Below are 11671 nucleotides of genomic sequence, written 5' to 3'. Positions count from 1 at the left end.
AGGGGCCCAAGCCCTCAGGTCATCCTCTGCTGCTTTCCCAGGCTGGATCAGAAGGGTGTCTGGGACTTACACCAGTGTTCATATGGGATGGTGGCATTGCAGGAGATGGCTTAACCTGCTGTGCCACACCTCCAGCGCTGACCAGCACTTTTTAAGAAAAAAATAAGTTGCCATATATTTTAAAGTGTGAGGTGTCATGTTCAAGCAGCGACAGATTCTAGCTTCTCTTGAAAAACCTGAGGATTTGACAACTTGCGGTCCTGTTTCTCTCATAACAATAAGAAGATAGAACTGAGTAGCTGCACCTTTACCAAAACTTACGGCCTCCAGTTTGTCACGTCTACCATCCCTCAAACTGAAGTCCCGTGTCACTGGCCACTTAGCATGTTTTTGTTGTCGTTGCCTTAGAGTGAGCATTATTGGCCCTGCAGGCATCTGAGTTGCATGTGTTTGTACTAACGCTGCGTGGTATTTCTGAGTAACGCTCGTATCATGAGATTTGTACTAGAGGGTGACTAATTGTGTGAGATTGAATGAAATGGGGAGCCGGGAGACAGGAAGAAATAAAATGGAAACTTGGTGAAGGACTATTTGACTGAACCGGGGCCATAATTAAACAGTGGATGAAAGATGAGGAAACTGCAAATTCTAACCCCAGGATTTCCTGCCTGCCTGCCTGGGAAGATGACCCCACTAACAAGGAAGGGAGGGAATCGGAAAGGATGGTCATTGGTACCCTGCCTCAGATTCTTGGTGATCAAGGGCCAAGAGTTACAATTACATCACTCCCCAGTGTTCTGCTAGACATACATTAGGTGCTCAGGAAATTCTAGTTGAACTGAAACTCAGATTTCAGGTGAAGCGCATGGCTGATGGGGCAGGGCCGGGGGAGAATCTGAGTGCTAGAATGAAACCAGTGAGTTGTAGGGCCTTCAGAATCTCTCCAGAGTGGGTGATCAGCCTACCCATTTGGGGGAAACCCCATACAAAGACATGAAGCAGAGCTGGAACTTGGCACACAAAAATAGGGTTGGGGGTGGTGATGGTGTCATTCCAGGGGACGGAATTAAAGGGCAAGGAGACTGGACTCCCAAGACACTTCCTGGAATATGCTGGAACAGCACGTTCTTGGTTGGATCATCAGGCAGGGGATTCTGTAAAATGAGGTTAGGAAGAGAGGAAGACTAAACTTCTCAAAGGTTTTGAATAGTTCACTATTTAAAAAGGGAAAAGTGGCCGGCGCCGCGGCTCACTAGGCTAATCCTCCGCCTAGCGGCGCCGGCACACCGGGTTCTAGTCCCGGTCGGGGCGCCGGATTCTGTCCCGGTTGCCCCTCTTCCAGGCCAGCCCTCTGCTGTGGCCAGGGAGTGCAGTGGAGGATGGCCCAGGTGCTTGGGCCCTGCACCCCATGGGAGACCAGGAGAAGCACCTGGCTCCTGGCTCCTGCCATCGGATCAGCGCGGTGCGCCGGCCGCAGCACGCCGGCCGCGGCGGCCATTGGAGGGTGAACCAACGGCAAAGGAAGACCTTTCTCTCTGTCTCTCTCTCTCTCACTATCCACTCTGCCTGTCAAAAATAAAAAAAAATAAAAAATAAAAAAATAAAAAAAAAGGGAAAAGTGGACCAGCGCCGCGGCTCACTAGGCTAATCCTCTGCCTTGCGGCGCTGGCACATCGGGTTCTAGTCCCAGTCAGAGCGCTGGATTCTGTCCCGGTTGCCCCTCTTCCAGGCCAGCTCTCTGCTGTGGCCCAGGAAGGCAGTGGAGGATGGCCCAAGTGCTGGGCCCTGCACCCTGTGGGAGACCAGGAGAAGCACCTGGCTCCTGCCATTGGATCAGCGCAGTGCGCTGGCTGCAGCGCGCCGGCCGCGGCAACCTTTTTAGGGTGAATCAACAGCAAAAGGAAGACCTTTCTGTCTCTCTCTCTCACTGTCCACTCTGCCTGTCAAAAATATAAATAAATAAATAAATTTTTTAAAAAAGGGAAGAGTTCAGTGCAAACCTCCAATGTTTATTCACAAGTTATCTGCACATACAACTGCAGTAATGTTACGCATTTTATAATTGCTTACACAATGAACACTGAAATTCTAAAAGATTAAATATAAATGTTCTAGCATTTTCTTTGCATTTGCACAATGCATCCTATCTCACACACTGTGTTACCCCTCCCTGCCCCACACCACTTAGGAGGCTCAGATGTAGTCAAAGGGAGTCACGGAAGGTTCTGGAACACAGGGGGCAAACGAGAAACTGAGACATCAAAGAACTGCAAGGGCTTAGTCTTTTCAGTGTGCAAGCCAGGGCCTCAGCGCTTTCCAGGAAACTCCCTTAATCCCATTACTGTGGGTAGTGTTGCTGTTCTGACTGATGAGGAAACAGGCACTATCCCAGAATCTGGCCCCACGTGGTCTGCGTTCACAGCCCTTGGGCTGAAGCACCCCTTGGGGTGGCCGGAATCAATGGTCTTTCTCTCGTGTGACGCTGTCCAAGTCGCTGACCATCACAGATGTCGAATAACAGCTCCAGGCACAGAACTAGGTGGCAGCAAGAACTCCCTAGCGGACTTCCCTAAAAGCTGCCTCCAGGGAGGTTGGGGTGGGGCGGTGCGGAGGTCAGTTTTACCACTCCAGGTCGGCCCGGGCACGGCTGGCCGGGTGCGCAGGCGCAGCTGGAGGTGCTTGGTTTCTATGGTTTCCGGGTCTCGGCGGCGGCGGAGAGGCCGGCTCCGGGCGTCGCGCTGGAAACGTCGTGCTGCGCCTTCCTTTGCGGCAGGCGTCCGCGTCGCTCGCCGGTCGTCCTGAAGCTTCGGTCTGCGAAGAGACAAGGGCATTGCAGCGGCGACGGCACGGTAGGGCCTGCTCGTATCCGCGCGGCTCCTAGCCATGGCGTTTTCTTCCGGTGTCTCTAACGCACCTCCTCTTGGTTGGCTGGGCGCCCCGTCCTCCCAGGGCCGAAGTCTCGGGGTGTCGTCTGCTTTCCTAGGCCCCTTCACCCGCGCAACCGGTGTCCCCGAAGCCTGGAGGCCGCCTGGCCTCCGCTCTCTTTGCAGGCTCGCTCGGCTTTCTGCCGGGCTGATGTGCTTTGGCCTTGTGTTTTATGAGCTCGAGGCCCCGCCCGCCTCTGTAGCTCGCTTTGTTCCTGCCGGGGCCTGGGGGTCCCCCAAAACACGCCCGCACCTCCTCCGGCAGGAACTCGTGCCCGCCTGACTTCAGTTGGCGGGCTCTTGAACTCGTCTTAAAGGCACGTTCGGGTCCGCTGGGCAGAGTCGATGCTTCTTCCTGCCAGCTGCCCGCTCGTGGTCCTCTGGAGCGCTCCCCTTTCCCAGGGTGTGTGTCCGGGGCTCACGCCGGAGCTGCTGCCTTCGCGCATTAGACACCAGCTGTACAGGTGCGCTGCCTACACAGTTACCCTGCCGTTCTCCGGTCGTCTTATGCAAACAGCTCCCATTATTGTGGTCTGTTTTTTAAATTTAACATCAGTATGCATTTGCCTGTATATGGCATTCTTCCCCCAGCGTCCGTCATAGTCTTCTCCGAGGTAACCGGCACTGCCTTCCCCGTAGAGACGCGAGCGTTCGGCAGTTACTGAGCCCCCGCTTAGTTTCTGCCCTCAAAGCACTCACTTCCCATGGGCGAGACATAAAGGAACTGGTCGTCTTACAGAGTGCTGCCGTGGGAGTTCAGGGTCCTGGAGGACCCCGGAGCGCTGCCGCCCAAGTTGATTGGGAAAGAATGAGTAGAAATACGCAAGGAGATGTTTTGTGCCTAGGTTTTGTTCTTTTGGTTATTTTTTTCAGACCTATTTCAAAGAATTGGACTTCTTTAGTCAGACCTTTTTTTGACTTTTGACAAGAATTGGGTGATGAGTTCTCATGCATTGTGTAGTTCTGGTTTCCATGAGATTTGTGAAAACAGAAAAGTTGCTCATCAACCTTGAATTGGAAGAACCTGTCTAATGAAACAGTTTGAGGAGAAATCAGGCAGATAGTAGAAAACAGCTTTGTAGAGGGCCATTTGTCATTGTTTTCTGCGAAATTTCTCATTTGATTGTACTCTTGTGGTATTGGTATTTATTATTTTTTTTTTAATCTTCCATTACAGCCATGCCTTTCTTTGATGTGCAGAAAAGGCTAGGCCTTAATTTAGATCAAGGATTGACAATCCAAAGTGCTGAGCAGCCCTTCAAGATCCCTACTCGATGCCATGCTTTTGAGAAAGAGTGGATAGAATGTGCACACGGAATCGGTGGTATCCGGGCACAGAAAGAATGCAAGATAGAATTAGATGACTTCAAAGAATGCATGCTTCGGCAGAAAACGGTAAGGAGATGATGTTTGTGGGAGCTGAACACCTGCCTTGTTTCTTTGGGGCTACTCCTCATGTGTTTTTCATCCATCACTGAGCAATTGCCCTTCGTCTGTGGATTGGCAAAACTCCGGGCTGAAACGGAACCGTGACAAAGAAGTTGGATGCCTTTAGATGTGAGGAGGGCCCATTGTTCTTTCTTGTCTTTTCCTTCATTTTTGTTAGTATCGTACCCTGCTGCAGCCAACACGTGTGTGTATGTGTGCCATTTTGATTTTTTTTCAGTAGGCTATAAAATAGCAAAAATGTCAACCAGCTTAGAATGTTTGTCTTAAATCATCAGGTGAAAAATTTAAAATTCATTGAGCTGTCATTGGAGAAGAGGTTAAGCCTGCAGGTTGATTTCACTGAACATGAAGTAGCCATCTCTGGATTCATTTCTACTCTAAGATGGAGGTGTTAATGAGGCTGCTGTAGGTGAGCCTGACCAGAGATGTCAGGAGGGGGTGGGAGAGGATGGTAGCAGCATGGTGTCCACTTCAGCTATTGGAAGAGGTGTGTACTGTAGAGGGCCCTGTTCACAGAGAAAGAAGCAGAGGCAGAGAGAAAGAGGTCTTCCATCCACTGGTTCACTCCCCAGTTGGCTGCAACAGCTGGAGCTGCACCAATCTGAAGCCAGGAGCTGGGAGCTTCCTCTGGGTCTTCCCACATGTATGCAGGGGCCCAAGGACTTGGGCTATCTTCTACTGCTTTCCCAGGCCACAGCAGAGAGCTGGATCAGAAGTGAAGCAGCACATATGGGATGCCGGCACTGCACATGGCTGCTTTACCTGCTGCACCACAGCACTGGCCCCATAGAGAAGTCTTTGGATTTAGGCTATGATTTTGCCTATTTCTGTGGTCCAGGTTTATCAATTGGAAATGTTTTGTCACTCCTAACTTCTTGTAGTTGAAGGAGACAATTTAGATTTTCAGTTAAAGTTATCTGGATCAAAAGGTTTTTTTTTTTTTTTTTTTTTTTTTTTTAAGGATGTATTTATTTGAAAGGCAGTGTTAGGGAGGGAGGGAGGAAGGGAGGGAGGGAGAGACAGACAGATCTTCCATCCGTTGGTTCACTCCCCAATGGCTGCAACAGCCGGAACTGGGCCAGTCGGAAGCCAAGAACCAAGAGCTTCATCTGGGTTTCTTTTGTCGGTGCCGGAGCCCAAGTACTTGGTCCATGTTCTGTTGCTTTCCCAGGCACATTAGCAGGGAGCTGGATTGGAAGTGGAGTAGCTGGGGCTCAAACCAGTGTGCATATGGGATGCTGGTGCCACAGGCAGCAGCTTTACCTGCTATGCCACAGCACCAGCCCCGGATCAGAAGTTTTTTCTTTTTTCTTTTTTTTTTTTTAAGATTTTTTATTTATTTATTTGACAGGTAGAGTAATAGACAGTGAGAGAGACAGAGAGAAAGGTCTTCCTTCCGTTGGTTCACTCCCCAGATGGCCACAAAGGCCAGAGCTGCGCCGATCTGGAGCCAGGAGCTTTTTCCTGGTCTCCCACTTGGGTGCAGGGGCCGAGCACTTGGGCTATCCTCTGCTGCTTTCCTGGGCCATAGCAGAGAGCTGGATTGGAAGAGGAGCAACTGGGACTAGAACAGGTGCCATATGGGATGCCAGCACCACAGGTGGAGGATTAACCAAGTGAGCCACGGTGGCAGCCCCGATCAGAAGTTTTAAAGATAATATTTAATATCTGTTGTTGGTGTTCAGATATCAAGTAGTAATTTTGTACTGGTTTGTGCAGAAATATTGTTTAGTGAGTAATATTTTTGTGTCACTGAGGGACAGTGGGTGGGTTATGCCTGGCACCTTCCAGCCATTTAGTTCATGTACCTTTTTTTTTTTTTTTTTTTTTTTTAAGATTTGTTTGTTTATTTGAAAGTGTGACAGAAAGAAAGAGACAGAGAGAGGTTGACTTTCAATCCCCTGGTTCACTCCCAAAACAGCCACAACAGCCAGGCTGGGCCAGGCCAGAGCCAGGAGCTTCATCTGGGTCTCCCATGTGGGTGTATAACGCAAGCTCTTGGACCATCTTCTGCTGCTTTCCCGTGTACTTTTTCAGGGAGCTGGATTGGGAGTGGAGTATCTGGGATTCTAACTGGCATCCATATGGGATGCCAGTGCTGCAGGTGATGGCTTAACGTGCTGCACCGCGACACCTGCCCCACGACACCTGCCCCAAAAGCATGTCTTAACTTCCTTCTTCTGGTCCCTGGTTATTTATTGCTCAGATCATGATCATTTATGTCTTCAACACTCTACACCCAGAGTAGGCCATGTAGTGAGGGGGAAAGAACACTGGACTGAGAAATAGGAGAGCCAGGTTCTCATACTGGTTCTGCCACCACTAGTTTTGTGTCTGGGCAAGTCACACCCTTTCTTGGTCTTGGTTTCCTTACCTGGAAAAATTAAAGAGGTTTTTTTTTTTTTTTTTTAAGATTTATTTTTATTTATTTGAGAGTCAGCTAGAAGGAAAGACAGAGAGAGAAAGAGAAAGAGATCGATCTTCTCTCTGCTGGTTCGCTCCTCAGATAGCTACAACAGCCAGGAATTGGGCCAGGCTGATGTCAGGAGCCCAGAACTTCATCCAGGTCTCCCATGTGGGTAGCAGAGGCCCAGGTACTTGAGCCGTTTTCTGCTGCTTTCCCAGGCACATTAACAGGGAGGGAGATCGGCAGCAGAGCAGCTGGAACTCAAACCAGTGCTCTGATGTAGGATGCCAGCATCACAGCTTATCCTGCTACACCACAATGCCAGCCCCTAAAGGGTGGCTTTAAAGTCACCTCCCAACTCTGAATTTATGAATAGACAAGTTACTATTATTTTTTTAAAGATTTTTTTTTTAATTTATTTAAAAGGCAAAGGTACAGAGAAAGGAGAGAGAAATCTTCCAGCCATTGATTCACTCCCCATATGGCCAAAACAACCAGGAGCTTTATATGGATTTCCCTCCTGGGTGCAGGTGCCTTCTTCCACTGCTTTTCCAAGCACATTAGCAGGGAGTGGGATCAGAAGTGGAGCAGCAGCACACCAATGGGTGCCTGTAATGGGTGGCCTCGATAAGTTACTATTTTGAAAGTCATGCTAAATGACTTAGCTGCTTCCCTTTACCAGGTAAAGAAACTAGTGAATTAGTATCAAGCACTGTTCTGAATGCTTAGCATGCAACAATGCATTTATTTCTCTTAACATTCCTGTGCTATGCGTCACTGTTCCCCACAGTAAGAACTGAGGACAGTGCCTAAATTCTTAAAGCAGTGGGAGGGTCGCGGCAGAGCCTGTGCTCTCAGCCACACTACACTCTTTCTCCTCTAGCTCGGAGAAGGATCAGACATACAGGCAGTATCTTCGCTGACAGTGACTCATTCTCTTTTGAGAGTCTCTTTAATGGAGAAATGGTAAGAATGTAGTCCTTTTAAAGTGGTTCTAATGTTTGTATCAGTATCTAGGATACTTAGAGTTTTTTCTACTAAAGTCATAGTTAGACTACTTCTTTAGGTTAATGAGATGTTTAACTGAATATACTACCTTTCAATGCATTTGGAGAAAGTTATTCATTTTAAAAATACTCGTTGGAGGGGCTGGCACTGTGGCATAGCAGGTAAAGCCACCACCTGCAGGGCCAGTGTCCCATATGGACGCTGGTTCGAGTCCCAGCTGCTCTGCTTCCGATCGGCTCTCTGCTGTGGCCTGGGAAAGCAGTAGAAGGTGGCCCAAGTCCTTGGCCTCTACACCCACGTGGGAGACCCAGAAGAAGCTCCAGGCTCCTGGCTTTGAATCGGCCCAGCTGTGGCCATTGTGGCCATCTGGGGAGTGAATCAGCGGATGGAAGACCTCTCTCTGTCTCTCTCTCTGCCTCTACCTCTCTGTAAATAAATTTTTAAAAAAATAATAATCTAATTTCAAATGCCAAAAAAAAAATAATAATAATAATAACTTGTTGGAGCATCTGTGGTGTCAGGTACTATTTGAAGGCCCTAGAAATATAGAAGTAAGCAAAATAGCAAAAACCCTTGACTACATAGATGTTATATTCTTGTGGGAGGAAGTATAGAAAATAAACAAGTAAAATGTAGTGTCACAAGCCACGATAAATGCAAGAGGAAAAATGAATGGGATAAAAAGTGTTATGGCAGGCTGGCGCCATGGCTCAATAGGCTAATCCTCTGCCTGCAGCGCCAGCACCCCAGGTTCTAGTCCCGGTCGGGGCGCCGGATTCTGTCCCGGTTGCCCCTCTTCCAGGCCAGCTCTCTGCTGTGGCCAGGGAGTGCAGTGGAGGATGGCCCAGGTGCTTGGCCCCTGCACCCGCATGGGAGACCAGGATAAGTACCTGGCTCCTGCCTTCGGATCAGCGCCGTGCACTGGCCGCAGTGCGCCAGCCTTGGCGGCCATTGGAGGGTGAACCAACGGCAAAGGAAGACCTTTCTCTCTGTCTCTCTCTCTCACTGTCCACTCTGCCTGTCCAAAAAAAAAAAAAAAAAAAAAAAGTGTATGGCTTGGAGCTAAGTGGATGCTACTTTGAATAGATAAGGTTGTCAGGAAGACGTCTGAGTAGGCTTCATGTAAGCAAGCCACATGGATGTGAAAGAATGTTCCAGGCGGCGGGCAGCAGGTGTCCAGGGTCCTGAGCTGGAAGGGAGGGAGCCAGGGGAACGGTATTCAGAAATTAAGTCACGTGGTTCACCCTGTAAGTCATTGGAAGGATTTGTCTTTTTCTCTCAGTGTGATGAGAAGCATTGCAGGGTTTTGGAAAGAGGAATAATGCCATGGGATTAGTCAGTACGTTTTCCACATCACAGGGTCCAGAGGGCCAGTTCATTGGTGTGGCATTGACAGTCTTGTTTAGCATGGCTTTGATGCATTGGGAAGCAATGAAAGCCTGTCTAAGAAGAAGTGACAGAGCTCAGGGCTCAATGGTGACTGGTGGCTGAGCACATACCAGGCCTTCAAGTGTAGTGAAGAGAGACCTCATGTTGGCTATTCCTGCTTCATTCATTCCCGTTTAGTAATCAGCAACAGCAGCGCCACTTTCATTTAGATCGGGAATACATAACCTGTGGGATCGTAACTTTTATTGTCTTCAAAGATTTTAGTATGTGCACGTGTACTTCAGAAAGATTCTTGTAAATGCAGTCATACTTAGGTATCTGCAGAGGACTGGTTCCAGGACCCCACCCCCAGGACACGAAAAACCACAGCTGTTCTGTCCCCTTATATTCAATGGTCTGGTATTGTGTGTGTACAGTCTACACACATCCTCCTGTGAACTTTAAGTCATCTGTAGATTACTTACAATACCTAATTAGATGCAAGTACTAGATAAATAGGTGTCATACTGTAATGCTTAGGGAGCATTGACCAGGAAGAACAGTCTACGCACGTTTAGCACACACAGATTTCCTCTAAGTATTTTTGATCCTTGGTTGGTTGACTCCATGAATGCAGAACTCAGTGATCCGTAGTCCTAAATATTAGGAATCTTTATTTCTTAGGGTGCAAGGAGGTGTTACTGCCATGTATGCTAGAAGTGTATTTGTTTTGTTTTATTTTTTAAAGATGTATTGATTTATTTGAAAGGCAGAGTTACAGAGAGGCAGAGAGAGAGAGAGAAAGTCTTCCATATGCTGGTTCACTCCCCAAATGGCCACAATGGTCAGAGCTGGGCCGATTTGAAGCCCGGAGCCAGGAGCTTCCTCCAGGTCTCCTATACTGGGACAGGGGCCCAAGGAGTTGGGCCATCTTCTACTGCTTTCCCAGGCCATAGCAGAGAGCAGCCAAGCCTAGAGCCAGCACCCATGTCAGATGCTGGCAGTACAGGTGGCATCTTTAACTACTACGCCGCGGTGCTGGCCCCAGAAGTGTATTTGTTAAAAAGCCTGGGAAGCTATTTCAAGTGAGGTCTTCAAAGATGGACCTCAGGGGCTGATGTAGTGGGTTAAAGCCTGGACCTGCAGCATCGGCATCCCATGTGGTCACAAGTTCAAGTCGTGGCTGCTCCACTTCCAGTTCAGCTCCCTGCTAATGCGCCTGGGAACGCAGCAGAGGATGGCCCAACTCCTTGAGTCTCTGCTGCCACCTGGGAGACCAGGAAGAGGGTCCTGGCTTCTGGCTTCAGATCAGCTCAGCTCTGGCCATGGTGGCCATTTTGGGTGTGAACCAGCAGATGGAAGACCTTTCTGTCTCTACCTCTCTCTGTAACTCTGTCTTTGAAAAAAAAAACAAAAACAAAAAAACAGATGGAATGCAGTTTAGAGGCCCTCCAGAATGAGAAACTTACCACCCATGGTTGAAATTGAAACCCAAACCCAGCCCTCACTTTCTGGTGCGTGTCTCCCCCTGGTTGAAATCTTTTTTCCTTTGACAGATGAAACGTGTGAGTGCCATCAAGAAGCAGCGGGACAAGCTGATAAAGGAAGGGAAGTACACCCCGCCCCCCCACCACCTGGGCCAGGGGGAGCCTCGGCCCTGAGCAGAGTGGCTGCTGATGGCTGCAGGCTGACTGTCCTGTTCTCTGTTCTCCACTGCAAAGATTGTTTACTGAAAACCTCTTTGTCACAGTGTGTAAAAATAAAGGATTGCACCATCCTAGTTCTGTTTTCTCTTGGATCATACCTTAATGAAATTGCAACTTAATTTTTTTAAGTTTGAAAAATTGCCTTTACTTGTGCCTAAAAAAAAAAATCAACATCTGGAGAATGGTGACTAATGTTTTGTGAACACTTGCTGTGTATGAGGAACTCTGAATGTCAGCTCATTTAAGAAGTTGCAGTGCAGTGCGCCTGAGAAGGCAGCAGATGATGGCCCGAGTACTTGGTCTCTTACCACCCATATGGGAGACCAAGAACGAGCTCCTGGCTTCGGCCTGGCCCAGACCTGGCTGTCACAGCTATTTGGGGAGTGAACCAGCAGGTGGAAGACCTCTTTTTGTCTTGCTTTGCCTTTCAAGTAAAGAAAAATTTTTTTTGTGGAAAACGGTGCAATGGGGGTTAGGCATTGTGGTGAAGTAGGTAAGCTGATGCTTATACCTGCTTTCCATATTTGAGTGCTTGGTTCAAGTCCCAGATACTCTGCTTCTAATCCAGCTTCCCGTTAATGTTCCTGGGAGGCAGCCAATGATGGCCTAAGTACTTGAGGTTTTTTGTTTGTTTTGTTTTGTTTGACAGGCAGAGTTTAGACAGAGAGAGACAGAAAGAAAGGTCTTCCTTCCATTGGTTCACCCCCCAAATGGCTGCTACTGCCAGTGCGCTGCACCAATCCGAAGCCAGGAGCCAGGTGCTTCCTCCTGGTCTCCCATGCGTGTGCAGGGCCCAAGGACCTGGGCCA

At 48.7% G+C, this 11671-nt stretch overlaps 1 protein-coding gene across 1 annotated transcript; it reads left to right on the top strand.

Annotated features, from left to right (window-relative positions):
• Positions 1-2427: 2427 nt before the first annotated feature.
• NDUFS5 (NADH:ubiquinone oxidoreductase subunit S5) lies at positions 2428-10936 on the top strand. Its single transcript, XM_002715201.5, has 3 exons — positions 2428-2849; positions 4102-4319; positions 10713-10936. Exons 2-3 carry the CDS (start codon positions 4104-4106, stop codon positions 10815-10817), a joined length of 321 nt encoding a protein of 106 aa, XP_002715247.1. The 5' UTR covers positions 2428-2849; positions 4102-4103; the 3' UTR covers positions 10818-10936.
• The last annotated feature ends 735 nt before the right edge of the window (positions 10937-11671 follow it).

This window comes from Oryctolagus cuniculus, chromosome 7 (assembly GCF_964237555.1).
Source record: "Oryctolagus cuniculus chromosome 7, mOryCun1.1, whole genome shotgun sequence".
In the NCBI taxonomy this organism is placed as follows: domain Eukaryota; kingdom Metazoa; phylum Chordata; class Mammalia; order Lagomorpha; family Leporidae; genus Oryctolagus; species Oryctolagus cuniculus.
The sequence above is the reverse complement of the archived record's forward strand: the minus strand, read 5'-3'. Positions and strand labels throughout refer to the sequence as shown.

Bases quoted from the DNA above. Each gene is read 5' to 3' on its own strand.
- NDUFS5 (XM_002715201.5), top strand. From the start codon at position 4,104: ATGCCTTTCTTTGATGTGCAGAAAAGGCTAGGCCTTAATTTAGATCAA. The intron at 4,320-10,712 runs GTAAGGAGATGA...TTCCTTTGACAG, and splicing joins GCATGCTTCGGCAGAAAACG to ATGAAACGTGTGAGTGCCAT.